This window comes from Canis aureus, chromosome 23 (genome assembly GCF_053574225.1).
Source record: "Canis aureus isolate CA01 chromosome 23, VMU_Caureus_v.1.0, whole genome shotgun sequence".
Lineage (NCBI taxonomy): Eukaryota > Metazoa > Chordata > Mammalia > Carnivora > Canidae > Canis > Canis aureus.
In genome coordinates this window covers 28427568-28448396 of record NC_135633.1, presented here as the reverse complement: position 1 = coordinate 28448396, position 20829 = coordinate 28427568, and the positions used below count along the sequence as shown (strand labels likewise).

Here is a 20829-nt window from a genome sequence, read left to right as displayed (position 1 = left end):
TAATTTCCAATGTGAGTCCTAGGTCCTGGGGATCCAAGATCCCATGTTGGTCCAGTGCCTTGGGCCCTCCTGGTTTAGATACCTTCACCAACCAGCTTCCAGGAGGACATACTGCTCCCTGGCTGAGGGACAGAGCCCAGCGAAGGGACATGCATCTCTCCTTCCTTCATCCTCTTAGTCAGTAGGTGCCCCCACATGCTGCCACTGTGCTGGGCCTGAAACAGGGAGCCAGGCTTTCACCCTTGGAGCCCCAGTGTGCTGAGGGGCAGCTGAGGTGGCCTAGGTACCAGGCCTGCTCAGTGTCCAACCAGGGCCATGACATTGTCTTCCTGGGAGTCTGGAGAGGACTGACAGAAGAGGGGACCCTGAGGGAGACCATTCCCTGTGGCCCCCTAGCCTTCATTCATACATTCAACAAATACTCCGGGCACCTGCCACATAGCAGGCATTGAGGTCGGTGCCAGGGACACAGTGACAAATAAGAGACCCTGTCGCCCTCAAGGACATGTAGGACAGCCAGCCTAGCCAGAGCACAAGCTGCCTTCCCCTCTGCTTCTTGCTTTCCCCTGTCTGTCTGCTCTTTTCATTCACCCACCTGCCTGTCCATCTGTCTGTCCATTTCTGCTGTGCTGACCCCATCTGGAAACAACTGATTTCTCATCGAGTCTGGGCTCCCCCCACCACCCAGCAGGGCTCAGTGCCTGGGGAGGTTGGGTTCTTGTTTCCAAGCTGATCCCTGCTTCTCTTGGTGGGAGGGAGAGGGGGCAGTGAATCTTTCGGTCTGGTTCACTGGAAAAGTCTTAAGTTCAGAAACTAAAGATCTAGGGCTGGTTGAGAGAAACTGCAATGGCAAAAACTGCCCCAGGCTGGGCACCAGAACCTGAGTCTCCTGGCTCTGCCGGGCCCCTGCACGCCCCCTACAGCCTCACCTCTTGCCCACTGGCTTAATTTTATTCCCCACCTCACCCCTGCCTCAGCCATCAGAACAATTAATGCTCTCGCCCCTGCCTCCCAGGAGGAAATAGGCCACTCTTCCAGGGTTATTGGAGCAGAGCAGCCTCTGGCCCACCCAAGTCACCCTGATACCTCTGCCTCTGAACCTGTGAAGACAAGCCCCCCACGGCCTCCTCCTCGCTTTCTACCCTCTCTCACTTCCTCTTGGGCCTTCCCCACTGGCTTCATCCAGCCTAGCCCTGATGGTGGAGCTGGATGATACAGCAGCTGGGACTCCCTGAGATTGGTGTGTTCCCCACAGATGGGTGTCAGAGTCATGCCTGCTAAACTCTCTCCTAGTTTGTCCCATTCAGTCAGCGTACAACTGTGCGCACCTAAAACAGAACTCACCAACCCCAAACAAACCATCTTCTGGGCCAAGGGGACCTGATCTAGGATCCCAGGGACAAGAGGGAGGCAGGAGAGCCCTGGTTGAGAGTCAGTAGACTCTGATTCAGGCTCAAGTTCTGCCCTTGTCTGGGCCTCAGTTTCCCCATCTGTAGTCAGACAAGAGTCCTGCTGGTCTCTCAGGCCAGATCCAGATAGGCTCTGGGATTGGGCAGGATGCTCCCCTCCAAGGAAGTGTGGGAAATGACCCGTGCCCATGGGCCATCTCTGCAGGTGGCGCCTAGGTGGCATACGGAGCTACAATCCTGAGCAGATCATGCTGAGTGCTGCAGTGCGTCGAACCAGCCGGGATGTCAGCATCATGAAGGAGAAGCTCATCTTCTCAGGTGTGCAGGCCTGCAACTCGGGGCAGGCAGCGGGCTCAGTTATCTCCACCCCACACATGTACTTGAGTATGTGTGCACATATTCGCACGCAACACATACTGGCAGGGACATAACATGGACATACATACACCCACCCAGCTTTGCAGTTGGGGGGGGGGTCTGCTTTTAAAGTTCACCCCTTTTTGCCTGGTTTGTACACAAATACTGATTTTTTTTACTCCTGTTTGCTGCCAGTCCCTGTTGACATTCCCAGTCTGATGGAAGAGACAGCTGTATAAACAAATACATAGAAAATTGGGTACCACTAGAGCTCTAACAGGCATGCGAGCCAGAATGGGCTGCAGAAGTGAATGGTCAGAGCTCTCTGGGGCAGTGAGGATCTTGGGGCCCATTTTGCAAGGAGGTGATCTAGCTGGAATGGGAAAGATGAGCAGGAGGGGCCTGGGTGGTGGGCTGGAGGTGAGGGCTGACCGAGCAAAGCGAAAGAGGGGCATTCAGGCAGGAACAGCATGTGTTCAGAGGTAGTGAGGGGGCATGGCTTACTGGGGTACCAGGAACTATGTATCATGCCATATGGCATGAAGGGTGGCCTTGCACTCACTCATTAATGCCTAATCATGGCATTAGGGAGGCACTTCGGCTTCAAGCCTATGGTCAGGAACTTGGGCTTCACTTTGAAAGCAGAGTATGGTCATGGGCAGATTTGTCCTCCTTACAGTAGGGCTGAAACAATCACCACAAACTGGGTGGCTTAAACCCAGAAATTTGTAGTCTCAGCTCTGGAGGCTAGAAGTCCGAAATCAAGGTGTCGGCAGGGTTGGTTCATTCTGAGGGCCATGGAGAAGGATCTGGTCCAGGCCTCTCTCCTTGACTTGCAGACAGTCATCTCTGTTTACATGGTGCTCTCCCAGTATGCATCTCTGTGTCTAAATTTCCCCACTTTATAAGGACTCCAGGCCTATTGGGCTGGAGCCCACCTTAATGATTTCACCTTAACTAATTCATATTTGCAACAACCTTATTCCCCTATAAAGTCACATTCTGGAAGTACTGGGGGTTAGGACTTCAACCTATGAATTTGGGGGAGAGCACAACTCCATCTATAACAAGTGTGGAGGGTAGAAAAGAGGGGGAAGCTGGAGGCAAAGAAACCAGTAACACATGTGAGAGACTGGGTATGGGAATATAGGAGAGGAGAGATCTGAAGAATATTTGGGAGCCAGATGGACTGGGGTTCAAATCCCAGCTCCATCCCCAACTAGATAAAAGAACCAGAGCACATTAGCATCAGATGCCTCCTCTGCAAAATGGACCGGCACTCCCTCACAGGGTGCTTGACAGGTCAGCACCACGCCTGGCCCAGAGGTATGCTTGGTAACACTGTCTGAATGAACGAGACCCCAGTGGGGGTGACTGGTTTGGGGGCTGGTTCCCAGGATGGTATGAACATCTACTCATTCATTCGTTCCTTTATTTTCATTCCTTTGACAAATGAATGCTGGGCACTGTCTTAGGTGCTTAGGATTCACAGATTCTTGCCTATGGGGTACTTGCATTCCTCCTGCCTTGGCTGAAAAGACCTCCCTCTCCTGAGAGCCTTCCCTGAGCACCAAGGCTGGGTTGGGGTGCCTCCCCTGGTGGCCCACAGCCCTCTAGCCACCCTGGGGAGCTCCTGGAAGGAGGGGTCAATCAAAGGCACCTGGGGTCCCCAGGCTCCTACAGCCTGGCCCAGAGAAGTCAGAAGGGGCAGGTAGAATGAATGGAAGGAAAGAGGCCAGCCCCTAGGCCTCACAGGTTCTGTGCATCCAGGCCCCCACCTCTCCTCAGTGGCAAAGGCTATTTATTCATTTAGCATCTTCTAAGTGCAGGCTCTGAGGAGCCAGCCACAATCCTCACCTAACTCTGCCCATTCCAGGTTAAAAAGTCCTTTACAGAGACTCTCAGCCTCACCAAGGCACCCTCAGTCCCCTCAGGGTGGGTTCAGCTCTATTTGGCAGACCTTTTCTGAGGCTCTGTTGTATGTCCAGTGCTGTGCCAGACAGTGGGGACACAGACGCCCAGACCTCAGCCCAGTGCTTGATGTACTCCAGTTGGTGGGAGCCACAGATAGTGACAGTACAGGATGTAATGGGGCACAGGAAAGCAGGGGCTAGGCTGGCCGTGAGAAGGCCCCATCCTACCACAGGGGGGATGCTCAGCAGAAGCTTTTAGGAGGTGGTGATAATAGAGATGAGAAAAATTGAGCCAGATTTTAAGAAGAGGAAGTGTTTTCAGGGAGGTCATTCCCAAGAGAGGCCTGAGTAAACACATGGGTACCAAGATCAGGAGGGTGCAGATGGTTTCCCACGGAATTCCAGGGGACAGCAGATGAGGTGTGACCAGACTGAGGTGTGACCAGAGTGTTTGCAGAGTCCAAGGAGGGCCTTGAATGCCAACCTCAATACCAAACTTGAACCCAGTGATTTCATCAGCCCCCAAGTGCCTGACCAGGACTTGCTGCAGGTGCCCCTTCCTGCTGCATCAGCCAGCCATCCTCACTGACCCCTCTTCTCCCCACTCACATTCTGCCTCCCTCTGACCCAACAGAGATCAGCGATGGCATGGAGGTCTCCGATGAGCTCTCTGTATGTTCAGACAACAGTTACGACACGTATGCCAACCGCGCTCCCACCCCCATGAATAACCGCGGGAGTGGCAGCCGCACCAAGACTCTCACAGACCGGAGTGGGCGCTAGCTGAAGACCTGTTTATCCCAGCCTATACCTGAGGTGGAGACCAGGGAACCCCAAAGAGCTGGCACAAGCATGTCTGGACTGGGAGAGCTCTGGGAGCTGGCTCCACGGCCTCCCCATCGGCTCTGGCCCTCTGTCAGCCATGGGCTCCGCTGAGGGGGCTCCCCTCTCTCCTGAGGCCCAGCTGGGTCAGGACTCCAGCCTCGCAGATGCCCCTGCAGGCCTGGGGCTCCTTGTGGAAAGTTTGGGGCCTGGGGCCTGGTCCTCCCCTGGAGGCCTTCCCTTGTATCCTGATCTGGAAGCTTTGACGATGTTCTGGGCCGTGCCACGTCCCTGTGGCAGTTGAGAATGTGGATATCCACGTGTACCCATGTGTGTCCGTCCTCCTGTTGCTCAGAGGCAACTGACTTCTCTGCGTGTTTCCTGCCTTGAGGGCCTGGGCTGGGCCTCTGCCCCCTGCATCTCTGTCTGTCTCAAAGCACAAGGATTTTCAGCCCAGGAGGAAAGCCTGCGGTGGTGGAGACACTCCTCCCCGGTGCTGCGGTGGTGGAGACATTCCTCCCCGGCCGGCCTCCTACCACCACTGGCCCTGCCCCAGGAGAGGGACCAAGCCATGTCCCCAGGAGCAGCTGGAGATGGCCAGAAGAGTAGGCTTCAGGCTACTTTTATCCCTTACCTAAGTGTCCAACAGGCTTCTAGGGCAAAGTGGCACAGAGGCCCAGGAGGTCCACAGACTGACACAACCTCAGGTTTCCACATCGGTGGCCACAGGGTAGTGGCCACCTGGGAAGGGTGGGCATATGGCCAAGGAAGCCTACAGCAGAGCGAGCCTGAGGGCCTTGGCCAATATGATTAAAGCTGCCATCTTGACATGTGTCGTCTCTGAATGGTCTGTGGGAGGGTAGGGATAGAGTTTGCTGGGTTTGGGATTCAGTTTGGGGCCGATGATTTGAGGAGGAAGCATTCTCAGAAATGAATAGAAGAGCGCAGGTTGCTTGGGCCCCTACCCAGCATCACCATGACACTGGGATTTCCTTAACAGCCCTGGGATTGGGGATCAGTATCCCCATATTGTGGTGGGGAGAGATGGTCCTGGAGTGGTAAAGTGACCATCCAAAGTCACACAGCTTAGAATGGACAAAGCCAGAACCGCGCCCAAGCTCCAGCCTGAGTATATGTATGCCTTCCACAACCAGCCAGAATGGCAAGGCAGATGGGAAGGCCTCTTGGGTCTGACGCAGGGCTGGGTGGCAGAACTAGCAGGTCCCCTCACAGCCATATGGAGACTTTCTGAGGTGCTTCCTAGGAGCCAAGGGATGTATCCCTTCTCCAAACAGGAGTCTTCTGGATAGAACTCTTGGGGTCTGAGGAAATTCTGGCACCTTCTTGGAAGAAAGAGAAAGAAATCCCTCCCAGATGCTGGAATCCAGACTGGGCCCCCCACATTAACCTCTAGGACTGCCCTCTGGGAACTGGGAGGAGATGTGCCCTCCTGTCCTCCTATGGAACAATTGTCAAGCGCATCCCTTCCTGAGGCAGAGGTCAACTCCTGCCTCTCCCCAGGTATGAAGTATAAGGGAAACTCTGAACAGCTGAGTCAGGGATGGGACACACTGCTCTACCCAAAATGCCCCGGTAACCGTTCCAGCCTCTGGCTGACCCACCCAGGAAAGTGGATTTGACCTTTCCAGCCCTTCCCTGTCCCATCAGTGCCCCTGACTAGGATATCCCTGGCTTGTGGCCACACCTGGGCAACCTGAGATCTCAGAGTCTCCAGGAGCAGGTAGAGGGGGCTGGACAGCTAGTTAGCATCCCACTCTCACCAGGGCCCTACACTGTAGCCATGTCCCCAGTGCAGAGGCAGTCTAGCTGCCTCCCTCACCCCAAACGATGGAGGGATGATGGAGGCCATCCCCTAGCTGCGCAGACAGCCAGTCCTGTCTCCACCCTCAGCTGCGCCCACAGCCTGGGGCCAGTACTGGCTTCTGGCCCTTGACCTGAGGAGTCACTGAGAACCCCACTTCCTGATGCCATCCCCACCTCTTCCCCTTGTCTGTGGAGGACAGACAGGAAAACTAGAGACAGAGCCCCTCCCCTTCCCACTCCTTCCTTCCTTTCTTGGACCTCAAGGGTGCAGCCTCCACCAGGTGGAGCCTACCCTCTACCTGCTCCAGGGTCCTCCTTCCCAAGTACAGATATGAAGGTGCCTGAATCTCTCATACCCTTTGACACACGGCAACACACCCTCCTTTTTTAGGGAGAAGGGAGATAAAACATTCCCTGGCGTTGGGTACCAGAAACAGGCTCTGGCCTCAGGACACATACTTGGCAGCATCACAGTGACCCCATCACAGCTCTGTCCACAAACTCAGCCTGCCTGAGCAGGCCGGGTCACATTACTGTAGCACCCCGGCCTCACTGACTCCATGTGGCACGTGGCTTTCACTTACAAGCCTCCTCCTGAGTGTCACAGCAACCCAATGAGATAAGGCACAGCAGGAACTGAGAGCAACCCCTATTGCCAAGATGAAGAGCTGGGCCAAGGGATGGGCAGTGATCTGCCTAGGGCTGCATGATAAGTCATGGCAGTTTCAGAACCTGACCCCAAGTGCCCTGGGCCGGTCTGGGTTTTTGTCAAAGCAACCTCCTCCCAATGGCTGTCCTCTTCCATGAAGGCAAATCTCCTAACTTGCCTCTCAAATACTAGGCCCTCTGGCCCTGTGTGGAGGCAGCAAACGATCTGGGACCAGCCTATGTGGTTGCCTCCTCTGGCTCCAGGAGGCCAGGCTGGCCCAGGGACGCCTCCCTCTCAACTACCTCAACCAGGCCTGCTCAGTACCACCACACCCCACCTCACGGAGTCCCCTCCAAGGCAGGTACATTGCTGAAAAACAGCTCAACTCATACCAGGCCACAGACATAGGACATATGTGGTCCACAAGGCACAGCTCCCTGTCATGCACAGACAGACCCATATCAAACACAGAAACAATCACAGAGACAAAGAGGGACATACCAGACAGACAACCAGACACATGAAGTCCTATGATGCCAATGTCTGCTGTCAAACAGGAACACAGATAGGCAGTCACACAGATAGGAGGGAAACTGAAACCTCTAAGTATAGAGCCACAGTCTTCGCCACACCTACATGATCACACCCACCCCAATGCTACATAGTCAGGGACAGTGCACTCGCACGCTCATATACAGGTACCCTGGAACACCTGTACCCTCACAACCACCCAATTACAGCCTGACTCCTTAGGGCAGCACCCCCACACCTTCACATCCATGCATTTATTCAGGGGTGCACCCAGCACCAGATAACCCCCAAACCAGATACAAGGATCCCTGAGATACATGCACAGTCAAGGCCATGCTTACTCCCGCCTCCTTCCTTCCCTCCCTCCTAGGGCTGGTCCAAGAATGGAACAAAAGCCCAGCGTCCCTCCTCCCCTTCCCCCCCCTTCTCCCTCCCCCCCTGGCGTCCAGCCCCTTTGTCCTCCTGCAGCTGAGTCGGAGCAGGAGTCCAGGCAGAGCGGCAAGGACACTGGAGCCCGGACTGCCAAGGGTGCAGCAGGAGGACAGACGGGAGTGGTCAGTACGAGAGCAGTAGCTGCAGAGCACCTGGGTGAGGGCATGGCCAGGTAAGTGCCAGGAACATCCAGGGACTTAGCCCCTCAACCAGCAGGGCTGTGTGGTGTCTACAAGTCTGTGTGTTTGTGTGAGTGGCTATGGGTGTGCACAAGAAACAGGGTGGCATGTCAACTTCTAGGAGCTGGATCCCTTAGTCTGCATCAGGACTCTTGGCTGGAGGTACCTAGATTCTTAGCTGGGACAGGAGAATGTTCAACTGAGCCCTGCCTGGGAATCCCTACCTTCCACGTTGCAACTGGGTCCTCCAGCCCCCAGCCCGGGAACCTCCAGGGTGGAAACAGAGTCTGATGTCCCAGTGTGACCACAGTGCCTGTCACAGTAGACAGCAGTAGAAAGAATGAAAAAGTAGTGGTGCAATTCCCGGGAAGGGACTCCTTCTCTCCACCCAGACAGCCCCTTGTGCTGCAGAAAGCAAGCCCCTTCATACCCAGAAGAGACCTGCCCTCCTGGATCTCAGCTCAGAGGGTGGCTACTTTCTTAGCAAGCAGCCGGCAGAGAATGGAATGGAGGCAGCATGTTCCAATGACCTCTCTCACTTCCCTCTGCTGCTCCTGGGCTGCTCCTTAGGACGTGCCCTCACCCTGGCAAGCGGCTAAGCACGCAGAGTATGGAGCCAGGTGGGTTCAGAGCCCAGCCCCTCTACTTGGGCACAGTTAGCTTCCTGGGACGCTGCCCACCAGGGAGGTCATTTCTGTGGCCTGAGATGAGGATCCACTACCCAGGATGACCGAGGCATGAGCAGTGAAAGCCAGACTAACACTGGGCAAGATCTGACCTCTGGGCAAAGCAGTCTCAGAGGAGGCAGAGTACGTGGGACCAGGAGCATGGAGGGAGAGGCAAGAGGTTGAGGACAGACTCCTGCTCCCCGAAAGTAAGTTGCCACATAAAGAAGTGAGCTCCCTGTCACTGGAGGTGTGCAAGCAGACACTGCATGTTCATAATGACTGAGTCACAACCAGCCCAGTACCGACCCTCAGTCTGTAGAGTGCTTTCACAAACACCCCTCCTCTGACACTCAGAGGAACCTCTGAAGGGCAGGTTTCCTGAGTGCTAGTTTCCTTACAACAAACTTAAAGGATGGCAGGACATCTAAAGAAATGCTCAGGGTTGTGAGGATCAAAGGAAATTATGCACATAAAATCTGCTAGCACACCTGGTGTGCTCCCTTCCTCTTGAGTAAAAACCAATGTAAGGAAACATTAGCTGAGTCTATACTATGTACCTAGCTAGCACTTTTTTTTTTAAGATTTTATTTATTTTTCCATGAGAAACACAGAGAGAGGCAGAAATACAAGCAGAGGGAGAAGCAGGCTTGCTGAGGGGAGCCTGATGTGGGACTCGATCCCAGGACCCCGGGATCATGACCTGAGCTGAAGGCAGATGCTCAACCACTGAGCCATCCAGGTGCCCCTACCTAGCAGTTTTCATATACCACTTAATAATCACAACACTGCAACAATCCTGTAAGGTAGGCATTAAGATCCCACTTCAGGGGAGGAAACTGAAGGGAAGTGATTTGCACAGCTCACTTAGTGAGTCAGTGACAGAGGCAGGCCCAGAACCCGGATCAGTCCTCAGAGCCAGCTCTATTTCCCCATAGTTCTTCCACAAGAACACTGACAGAACTCACTAGAGAGAGGGCTAACTTCCCTCTCCACCTGGGCTCTGGGCTCTAGCCTCCTGCCCTCCTGCCCTTTGGGCCTTAGCAAAGATTGTTCTCTAAATGGAGACATCACCCCTGAACAAGTCCCTTCCTCTTGCCTGGCTAATTCCCCCTCTGCTTCTCACTGTGAAGATCTCTCCTCAGGGACACCTCCCCTGACTCCCCTCCAACTGTGTTTAGTGCCCCTTCTATGGTGGCCACGCCCCCCACCATGGGACCCCCAACAAGCTGTGAGATCCAGGAGGGCAGGTCTATGACTGTGTTGCTCACTGCCTGGCACAGAAAAGGCTCTAAATACATGCTAGCTTAATACATTCACACAACCTTAAACAGATATTAATTGAGCACCTACTGGGCAGCCCCGGTAGTGCAGCGGTTTAGCGCCCCCTGCAGCAGGGCGTAATCCTGGAGGCCCCGGGATCGAGTCCCACGTCAGGCTTCCTGCACGGAGCTTGCTTCTCCCTCTGCCTGTGTCTCTGCCTCTCTCTCTCTCTCTCTGTCTCTAAGAATAAATAAATAAATCTTTAAAAAAAAATTGAGCACCTACTGTGGGAGAAGCGGCTGTTAAACAGAATCATCAGGGGGCACCTGGGTGGCTTGATCATTAAGCATCTGACTTCAGCTTGGGTCATGATCTCGGGGTCCTGGGATGGAGCCTGGCTTCGGGCTCCACGCTCAGCAGGGAGGGAGTCTGCTTTTCCTTCTCCCTCTGTCCCCTCCCCCACCTCTCCTGCACATGCACACGCACTCTCTCAAATAAATAAAGTATCAATCAATCATCAGGATTTGGTCAGTGGGGAGCACCTACAGGACATCAGGAGACAAGACGGTGTGGCAAGAGGGAGCCCAGGTATAGCTCCCCACACCACACTGGGTATTTCTAGGGTAGCCTGAATCCCTTCCGTAGCTCCTGTCAGGAAGGGGGCCTTCCTATAGATATTTCGTGCAGGTTCCAGATCTCGGGGAGAGATAAAGGCTCCCCGCCGCTGGCAGCCACAGGCCTTGCTTCATCCCTTGTGAGAGGCCCTAGACGCCGTGTTTGTAAATCGTTTCCTTATTAGACTATCCTCAAATCACCCCCATTTGAGAGCCTGCCATCTGTCTTCCGCTGATATCGATAAGGAATATTTTAGGGAGTTTGAAGAACAGAACGAGCAATACGGCTGAAGAGGGGAAGGTGGCGGCAGCTAAGGCAGGGCCTAGCCCCTCAGGAAGGCAGGCTCCAGAGCACTGAGGCCGCTGGGATTCGGATGATTCTGGATGGAGGGACCCCGCCCGAGTGCACGGAGCGGACGGAGGAGGGCCCTCCTGCCCCCTCGCGCCCCACCCGGTGGGTTTCCGACGCTGTCTGTGTCCTTCCCCCGACAGGATGCTGGAGGGCCCGGCGCCGGAGGAGTTGGAGGCGGGCTCCCCGGCGCCGTGCGCGGCGTCCTGCCACGCGCAGCGCGTCCTGCAGACCCTGAACGCGTTCCGGCGGAGCGGCACCCTCACCGACGTGGTGCTGCGCGCCGGCGGCCGCGACTTCCCCTGCCACCGCGCGGCGCTCAGCGCGGGCAGCGCCTACTTCCGCAGCCTGTTCGCGGCCGGGCGCCCGGAGCACGGCCCGGCCGTGGTGCCCGTGGCGCCCGTGGCCTCGGAGGCGGCGCCCGGCGCGGCGGCGGCGGCGCTGGCCGTGGTGCTCGACTACGTGTACGGCGCCGGCGTGCGCCTGCGCGCCGAGGACGAGGCGGCGGCCGTGCTGGCGCTGGCCGAGCGGCTGGGCGTGGCGGGCCTGCGCGAGGCCTGCGCCCGCTTCCTCGAGGGCCGCCTGCGCGCGGCCAACAGCCTGGCGCTGCGCCGCGTGGCCGCCGCCTTCTCGCTCGCCTCGCTGGCCGAGCGCTGCGGCCGCGTGCTGCGCCAGGCCTTCGTCGAGGTGGCGCGCCACGCCGACTTCCTGGAGCTGGCGCCCGACGAGGTGGCGGCGCTGCTGGCCGACCCGGCGCTGGGCGTGGCGCGCGAGGAGGCGGTGTTCGAGGCGGCCATGCGCTGGGTGCGCCACGACGCGCCGGCCCGCCGCGGGCAGCTGAGGCGCCTGCTGGAGCACGTGCGCCTGCCCCTGCTGGCGCCCGCCTACTTCCTGGAGAAGGTGGAGGCCGACGAGCTGCTGCAGGCCAGCCGCGAGTGCCGCCCGCTGCTGCTGCAGGCCCGCGCCTGCTTCATCCTGGGCCGCGAGGCGGGCGCGCTGCAGGCCCGGCCGCGGAGGTACGGCCCCAGCCCCCACCCGCCACCCCCCACCCGCCCTCATCCCGGCCCTGTGGCGTCCTTTGTTTTAATTTGAGAAAGTTTTTTTTTTCTTTTTTTTTAATTCATGAGAGAGAGAGAGAGGCAGAGACACAGGCAGAGGGAGAGGCAGGCTCCACGCAGGGAGCCCGACGTGGGACTCGATCCCGGGTCTCCAGGATCAGGCCCTGGGCTGAAGGCGGCGCTAAACCGCTGAGCCTCCCGGGCTGCCCCCTGTGGCATCCGTTAATGCAGTCATTTAATCGGGCCGCTGAAATGAGATTCGGTCGTTCATTCAGGACACATTTCACGGGCTCGGTGTGGAGAATTCTGTCCTTAAAGAATTGACAGTCCAGTGGGGGAAGAGGCAGGGATCTCACAGCCTGTACACATTCTTTCTCCTGCCCATCCATCCGTAATTCGGAGTACTGCTTCTGTGCAGGCTTTGTGTTGGGTGCCCTGACGTGGGGAGTAACTGAAAACAGCTTTTACCCTCCGAAAGCTCAGTTCTGTAAGGGACATAAATAGGGCCTGGAAAAAAAAAATGAAAGAGGGCTACTCTCCCACCCCTGGAATGCCAGACCAAGAGACTTAGGGTGGAGTAGCCCAAGACTGTCTGTCACCCTCCCAGAGCCCGAAGACAGGATGCCTCTGTTTTACTACACTGTGTCTCCAGCACTAAGCCCAGGACCAGGTACAAAGAAGCTGCTCAGTATTTGTCAAAGGAATTAGATAGGAGGCCAGGTGGCTTGGTTTGGAAATTCTGGTGGGGTCAGAGCCTGAGGGGTTGGCTAGCGGGAGGGGAGAATGTTTTGCTGAAAGGGTGTGTATCCTGGTCCAATGGAGTCAGTGATTAGGGAATGGGTTTAGGAAATGGTTACAGTAGGAGGGAGGCAGCAGAATTAACAGTTACGGATGAAAGGAAGAAAAAGGTAAACAGAATGGGTTAGTGGCAGCCAAACTAGGCTTGAATTCCAGCTGTCTCACTTAATTGGCACCATGACTTCTGGCAAGCCAAAGTCAGTGAGCCTCAGTTTCCTTCTCTGCAAAAGGAATAGTAATCCTTGCCTAATAAAACTATCATAAGGATTAAACGAGGTGACTTTCCTAGGTAAGGGCTCTGTAAAGATCCTTTTCCTGTAATTTAGAGGTCAGTAGATTGGGGTTAAGGATTGGTGACTCTTCCCATCAGTACTAGGAAAGGAGGTTGAAAGTGGCAGAGTCCAGCATGAGATTGGGCGGCAGAGAGTGTGAAAGAGCATGAGGGCATAGAAGGGCAGCAGGATGGTACAGTGTGGTCAACAAGAGGATGTGAGACGCCAAAACCTGGGTGTGGGTCAACGGGCATTGGGCTTATTCCCACGCCAGATTCATGGAGCTAGCTGAAGTGATCGTGGTCATCGGTGGTTGCGACCGCAAGGGGCTCCTGAAGCTGCCCTTCACTGATGCCTACCATCCAGAGAGCCGGCGCTGGACCCCACTGCCCAGCCTTCCAGGCTACACACGCTCAGAGTTTGCTGCCTGTGCTCTCCGCAATGATGTCTATGTCTCGGGTGAGGATAGGGCGCAGTGGGGATTGGTTCTTTGCCTCTCTCATGCCACTCCCTTTGTTTTTCTCTCCAACCACGAGATAGGGGTGGGATTTTCCCCCCAGTAACCTACAGTTACTGGCTGAAGTGGTATATAGTCCTGCAGGGCCAGTCACTGGAATGACTCCGACCTTCATCCGCAATGTCCACTTCAATTTGTGTTATTATTAACCACTTCTTTTTGTTTAGCCAATTCTCTGCAGAACATTATGCTACACAGCTTTCGTTAGTTACTCAATTTCCCTTACAACTCCATTTTACAGGGAGGTTAAGAATTTTCCCATTATCTCAAAAATGGTAAAGCTAGAAGGAACACAAATTGGTGTGATACCAATGGATTGTGCCCTCTCTGAGATTCAGGCCCTAGAGAGAGAATAAAATAGTCCCTACTCCCCTGGAGAGGGGGGAGACAGAGAGACTTCACTTTGTCACCAGACTTTTCAGCTGGACCTTGAAAATCTGGAGGGAACAGCATAGCCAAAGGCATGAAGGCAAGAATGTGCAGAAAGGAACCCCAGGCACTTGGGTCTCCAGAGTGCTGATTGTGTCTGGGAGAGGAGGGGAAGTATTGTAGATGAGGCAGGAAAGGGAGTTGAGTCAGATCAGGGAGGCTTTGACTCCAGGCTTAGGTAGACTGCACTCGTAGGGAGGGGTATGGGTGTCTGGGAAAGACAACAGAAGAATGAGCCAGAAAGATCTCAAGGTCCATCCAGGCCACACTTTATTACTGGACATCTTATCCAAGGCTACTGATGGCCTGTGAGCAGCAGGTAGGGCCTCTGCTGGGAATGCACAAAGGCAAGGTCTACAAAACAAAGCTGGAGCTTGACTCATGGGCTCAGACTGAGGGATGTAGTCAGGGTTGTCCCTGGAAAGGCTGCTCCTGAGAGAGGAGTCCCTGGTCAGTAGCCAAGAGGAATGGGGAAGAAAAGTCTGCAGTTTGCATTCCAAGGCCTAGCCCCATAAGGCATACTGATCCTCATCTTGGGAGACTAGAAGTTCTGGCTCTGGTCATTGATCTAGAGTGAAAGGCCATGTGGCTTTCAGCAGGGCATTCCTGGTCTCTAAGCCACATCTCAGTTTCCTATCTGTAAAGTGGGTACAATAATCCTAACACCTCCTGGAGGGATGAGAACAGACATGACATAATGAAGGTAAGGGCAGAAATAACGCAGGGTTACTGAGTCATTCTCTACCTCTTCCCACCCCAGCCCAGGTGGCTGTGCTTTCTGCTCTGTCCCCAGCACATCCCTGATGCTTGTCTTGGGCACACTTTGCACTCTTATCTCCAGTTGAGTTCTAAGTACCCCCCTCTTTTACTCCCTGAGTACAGATCCTGGCATACCACCATAAGGCACCCACTGAAGATCAGCTCCTTCTCCCCAAATCTCTCAGGTCTCTCCCTTCAAAACTCCCTGCCCTTCTGTCCTCACACCTTCCCACCATTCATTCAAAGCACATGTCCAGGTCACTGGGTAGGAGTCTCACATCCATAAGGGTTGGGGTGGGGGGAGTCCTTTCCATCATCTACCCTTAACTCTTCTTTGGATCTGGAGGCCCTTGCATCAAGGTCTTTAGTGGTGCTGTTGATCCCAAGAGGGCCTGGGGTCAACAGCTGCTTCTCTTTCCTTAGGAGGCCATATCAACAGCCGTGATGTGTGGATGTTTAGTACTCCTCTGCACACCTGGATCAAGGTGGCCTCACTGCTCAAGGGCAGGTGGAGGCACAAGATGGCAGTCATGCAGGGGCAGGTAGGGACACACAAAAGCTGCTGCCCTGTGGCCCAAGGTACAGACAGTGGACTTCCCGGGGGAAGGTCCTATAGGACAGTCTCTTTGAAAGAAGGAATCTTAAACACCAAAACGGAAAGATACTTGCCCGAAGTTACATAATAATGCTAATGGTAATACAAACTAATGGCTATAGTTGTACAGCCTAGTGGTCACGGGTCAAAAGCATGGGTTCTGGGGCCAGACTAGGTTTGAATTTTGAGTCTGCCAATTAAAACTAATTATCTTTGTAAGCTACATCCCAATTTCAGAAAAGAAAAAAAGCATGTCTTAGGATTACTGAAGTAAGGTGGGTAAACCCTCAATAAATTACCAGATGTTATGATTAAGCATCAGCTTGGTGCCAGGTATCTGACAGGGCTAATACCCGTCCCAGAGACCGGTATCATTAACCCCAGTTGTTAGAGGAAAGCTGCTGAGGGAGGCCGGCCAGGTGCTGGCAGTGTTGGGATGCGCCCTGTGTGGGTCTGGAGGTAGTCTCTCCGCACAGAGCGGAGGCTTCCACCTGCATCCCACCCTTGCTTGTCCTCACCTGCAGCTGTTCGTGGTGGGCGGCTTTGATGGCCTTCGGCGCCTGCGCAGCGTAGAACGCTACGACCCCTTCTCCAACACCTGGGTGGCCGCTGCGCCGCTCCCCGAGGCTGTGAGCTCGGCAGCGGTGGTGTCCTGCGCGGGCCGGATCTACGTGATTGGGGGCGCTGGGCAGGACGGTGTCAGCACAAACAAGGTGGGCACGGATTGGGGTACTGGAGGCCTGCTGGTGCCAAGAGCAGAGCTGGTAACTTTCAATCCTCATCCATTTTCTCACTCCCCACAGCCTTGAAGAGTGACTCCGTTTCAGCAAGGAAGGGAGGATGACCTCAAGGTCCCACAGCGGGTCTGAACCCGAATATTTGAGCTGGTGCCATAGGGCTCTCATAGATTTTAAAAATTAACTGAGGGCAAGGGTGGGATAACTAAAAATGTTTTTCCTCCAAAGAAATAAAAAAACACCCACACATTATTGAAAATTTAGAAAACAGAGAAATAACAACAAAAAAAATTACCCATGATTCCACCCCCAAAGGATAATTACTATTAATATTTTGGTGCATTGCTTTCCAGGCTTCTTTTGAATCTACTTTTGTGTTTCTGTTTTAGCTTTGTGTTTTTATTGTTAGTAAAATTCTGCATTCTTCTTTTTATTCTCATTTAAATGTAAGCACTTTCCCCATGCTTAAAAACTCCTCACAGCCAACGTTTCAATGTGGAATAGTCCACAGGGTGGGTGACCCATAGTCTATCCACCAAAATTTCTGTTGCTGGACATTTTTGGCTGTGAATAAAAATTAATCACCTTCATAGCAGCTTCCTCCCTCCCCTGCTGGCCTCACAAGTCTGTAGTCCAGGATCTGAATCTTTCTAGAACTAGGATCCCTCACCCCTCCATATTCCGACTCATCCACCCCTACACACACCTTCCTGGGGCTGGCTGGGAGAACTGCCCTTTAGTACCTTCTTGTGCAGCATTGGTTCCTTATAGGCCATTCCAGGAGTCTCCAAGGCAACAGTCGAGGAAACAGAGTCAAAGTGAACATGCAAGTAGTATAAGCTCTCAGAAAATCTGGAAGGTGTTATAAACAGTGGTGGGCCTCAGAAGCCTGTAGACAGCTGTACGAACGGGGGCTGCAAGGCACCCAGCTGAAATCTTGTCATGAGCTCAGAGCACCGCAGGGCAGTGGGGGAGAGTGACAATGTATGCAATAAGAAATGCATCTCTTTGGGGTACCTGCTCTCTAAGAACCTTCTATAGCACTAATGCAGATGGTACTTCTATTTTCTGAGATGCAGATCTTTCCTGGACCTTGAAATATGAGGCTTTGGACAAAGGGAGTCCAGGGCTGGGGCTACAGTGTGGAGCCAGACTGAGAACACTTGAGGGCAGGGATGGTGGGGGTCCTCTACCACCCCCCCCCCACCCCTAGATGCTAGCTGAGGCCTGGTGGACACAGGCAAATATTGTGTCAAATGAGTCCCCCTGCTGGAGAGATGGGAGGATGTGGGCAGCAGGGCAGTTGGAGGATGAAGCTTCACCACAGTCCCTTCTCCTGCCCCTCAGGTGCAGTGCTTTGACCCCAAGGAGGACCAGTGGAGTCTGCGATCACCAGCACCTTTCTCACAGCGGTGTCTCGAGGCTGTCTCCCTTGAGGGCATCATCTATGTGGTGGGGGGCCTTATGAGCAAAATCTTCACCTATGACCCTGGCACAGATGTCTGGGGGGAGGCAGCTGTCCTCCCCAGCCCTGTGGTAAGTAGAGGCTCCAGGGCACAGCCTTAGTACCGGTTCCATTTGGGAGAGCAAAGTCCCATGTCTAAGGATATGGATCTCAGAGGTTCTGAGTCTTATCTCTGACTCTGTGCTCGGCAATTATACATCGTTCCTTAGCTTTGTTCTATGATAATCAGCCTTGTTTTCCACAGATGAGACCAGCCTTAGACTGAGGCTTCACCCAAGGCCACCAATTAAACCAAAGCATGGAAGCCCAGTCCCAAGTCTTTAGCTTTGGATGAGTCTTGATCTAAATGACCCTGCAGTCTCTTCTGTCCTGAAGACCACAACCAGTAGTCTGTTGTGGGGAGTCCAGGATGGAGAAGGGACTTGGTTAAGTTCCCCTGCCCTAGTAAATCAGACCAGGGAAGTCCAGGCCCTGGATGTTCTGGCCCCCACTTGTCCCCATCCCTGAAACTCCAAAGAGACTACATAGATTGGTGGTCCCTGCCAGTTCTGACCTCAGTGATTCTAAAAGCTTGAGATTTTTGGCTTCTCTGAGTCTGAGATCTCAGCGCAGCAGTGGTGGTCATGGTGATTGTTGTCACTTACTGGAGTGCTTACTATCTTCTTGGCACTATGAAATGCTTAACCCCATTAACTGTTAAGGTAACCTTAGGAAGAAGGTTCCTATTATTATTCTTACTTTGCAGGTGAGGAAACTGAGGCCCAGAGAGCTTAAGTGACTTGCCTAAGGCCATTTAGTAAGGGTCAAGCCAGAGCTTGAACTCAGATTCATTTAGTTCCTGCCTTTCTGTCATCCAGACTGCCTGCTCATATTCTGTGTGTCCAGGTTTTATTGTTTGGCCTGACCAGCTAGGGACACAGGGAGCCCCAGAGCTGATTAGCTTTCTGTCTTCCCAGGAGAGCTGCGGCGTGACTGTGTGTGACGGGAAGATCCACATCCTTGGTGGGCGGGATGATCTTGGGGAGAGCACCGACAAGGTCTTCACCTTTGACCCCAGCAATGGGCAGGTGGAGGCCCAGCCATCCCTACAGCGCTGCACCAGCTCCCATGGCTGCATCACCATCATTCAGACCCTGGGCAGGTGACTCAGACTTGAACAGCCTGAGCCAGGAAGCAGAGAAAGGAGGGGGAATTCAGGCTCACCACTGCCCTCCTCATGGCACCTCCATGTATATAGACCCTTAACTTATTGCCCCCCTTTCTTGTAGAAATAAAACCTCCTTCAAAGGTTGGATCTGTGTTCCAGCTCAAGCCTGCTTTGTCTGGAGAAGTAATGCCCAATATCTGCTCCCTGCTTTGACTCTTTACAAAGCACCTTCATATGTTACCTTGTTTACCTTCCTAATGGCAGTATGGACATATTTTTAAAATTATGAAATATTTCATGCATAAAAAGTATATATATATATTTTTTGTACAGTTTTACAATAAAATATCTGTGTTTCCACCATCTAGCTTAAGAATAGATCATTACAAATGCCTTTGTAGGCACCTCCATTCCCAAACCCATTCCTTCCCACATTCCTCCCAGAGGTAATCACTGTCCTTAAATTTGAGATTACTGGCAGTTTTTTAACTTTTAACGAGCTAGTTATTAATGTTTGTATTTTACAGAAAAGGAACTGCCTTAAAAGATGAGGAGACTTGGGCAGCCCGAGTGGCTCAGCGGTTTAGCGCTGCCTTCAGCCCAGGGCCTGATCCTGGAGACTCAGGATCAAGTCCCATGTCATGCATGGGGCCTGCTTCTCCCTCTGCCTGTGTGTCTGCCTGCCTCTCTCTCTCTCTTTCTCTCTTGCTCTATCTCTCTCATGAATAAATAAAATCTTAAAAAAAAAAAAAAAAAGATGAGATTTGCCCAAGACCACATACCTAGTAAGTGGCAGCGTCCATGACTCAAGATTTCATGAAGCTTTACAATCTGTGAAGCACTTCTGGTCAGGTTGTTTCTCTCATTCTAAACCACCCTTTCCAATTCAGGCACTTAGCAATGACAGATAAAATTAAAAGCCAAACAACTAAAGAGTCAGAGCCATAGGAAACTGGAATTATAAAACCATGAGAAAGGGAGAAACTCCATCCAGCTCTGGGGTTCAGACCCTGGGATAAAGCTTTAAAAAAGGGATTACAAACCAGGCTCACTGCTAGAAGCCAGGGCTGAGGTAGGGCTCCCTGACTCTGAAAGCAGCAGAAACAAAATAGGACAAGAACAGTTGTGGGACCCTGAGTAGCACTGAGGCCAAGGCTCACAGCAAACTGCAGGCCCAGGGTGGCAGGCACCAGAGCCCCAGGCCTGAGATCCCAGCCAGCCTGGGACTGCACCTGGACCTGTGAGATCCCCCATATCAACAAGGGGCACAAAAGCACCTGGGCGGCAAGGCTCTACAGGCAGCAACATAAAACTGCTAGAGGAGGAATGAGCCCAGAGGAGAGAGGGGACAAAAGATATCATGTATTCTGTCGGGGAGACCCAGTAGGTTCAGGTCCTATGCCTATGTTTCTAAGGCCCGGAGGGGCTGGCCAGGTCCCATCTGGGGCTCCCCATTATGTGCACTCAGATTGCTTTTTGAAGAGCTATCATCTGCTCCTTGCATCCCCTCCGGCACAGGGCCAGCCCCATGCCCCTCCCTGCCTTCCAAAGCCCCAGAGCCCTATCTGTGGGGTCTCTCCAGCTGGGGCTGGCCCATCACAGCCCAGCACAAAGGCTTGGGCCCCAGCTGAGCTGCTATTCTCTGATTATCTCAGATTAGGAAGCCTGTGACCATCTGGACGCAGATGATAATGGTAAAGGGGAGGGGAGGGGAGTAGAGGCCCAACCCTTCAGAACCTGCCTATCCCCACCCCACAGATAATACCCAGGACAAAGCAAAAAAAAAAAAAAAAAAAAAAAAAAAAAAAGTGCCATATTGCTTGCTCACCCAAGCAAAAGCCTGAGTGGAAAAAGTAGGGGAATATTCAGGGAGAGATCTTGAGAACATGGGCACCTCACCTGGGCAGGGCATTTCCTGTGTGCCAAGCAAACCACCTCATTTCTCCAACAATGACCATTCATGCCTCTAATGCTCTCTTGTCCAAGTGCCAGTGCCCTTTCCTGCTCTCTCTGCCTGGGCAAACCTGACACCCTCCACTCATTCC

At 53.6% G+C, this 20829-nt stretch overlaps 2 protein-coding genes across 6 annotated transcripts in view; both read left to right on the top strand.

Annotated features, from left to right (window-relative positions):
- Positions 1-5329, top strand: part of GDPD5 (glycerophosphodiester phosphodiesterase domain containing 5) — an 86471-nt gene extending 81142 nt beyond the window's left edge. For all 5 annotated transcript variants that reach the window (XM_077867071.1, XM_077867072.1, XM_077867070.1 and 2 more), the window contains 2 exons: positions 1615-1727; positions 4314-5329. In XM_077867071.1, the coding sequence (XP_077723197.1) occupies positions 1615-1727; positions 4314-4462 (262 nt within the window). In that variant the 3' untranslated portion in view covers positions 4463-5329. The remainder of the gene's footprint in view (positions 1-1614; positions 1728-4313) is intronic.
- A 5807-nt stretch (positions 5330-11136) lies between these two features.
- On the top strand, positions 11137-19151 carry KLHL35 (kelch like family member 35). The gene is made up of 6 exons (XM_077867066.1): positions 11137-12023; positions 13410-13594; positions 15264-15382; positions 15960-16148; positions 17520-17708; positions 18594-19151. Exons 1-6 carry the CDS (start codon positions 11152-11154, stop codon positions 18780-18782), a joined length of 1743 nt encoding a protein of 580 aa, XP_077723192.1. The 5' UTR covers positions 11137-11151; the 3' UTR covers positions 18783-19151.
- The last annotated feature ends 1678 nt before the right edge of the window (positions 19152-20829 follow it).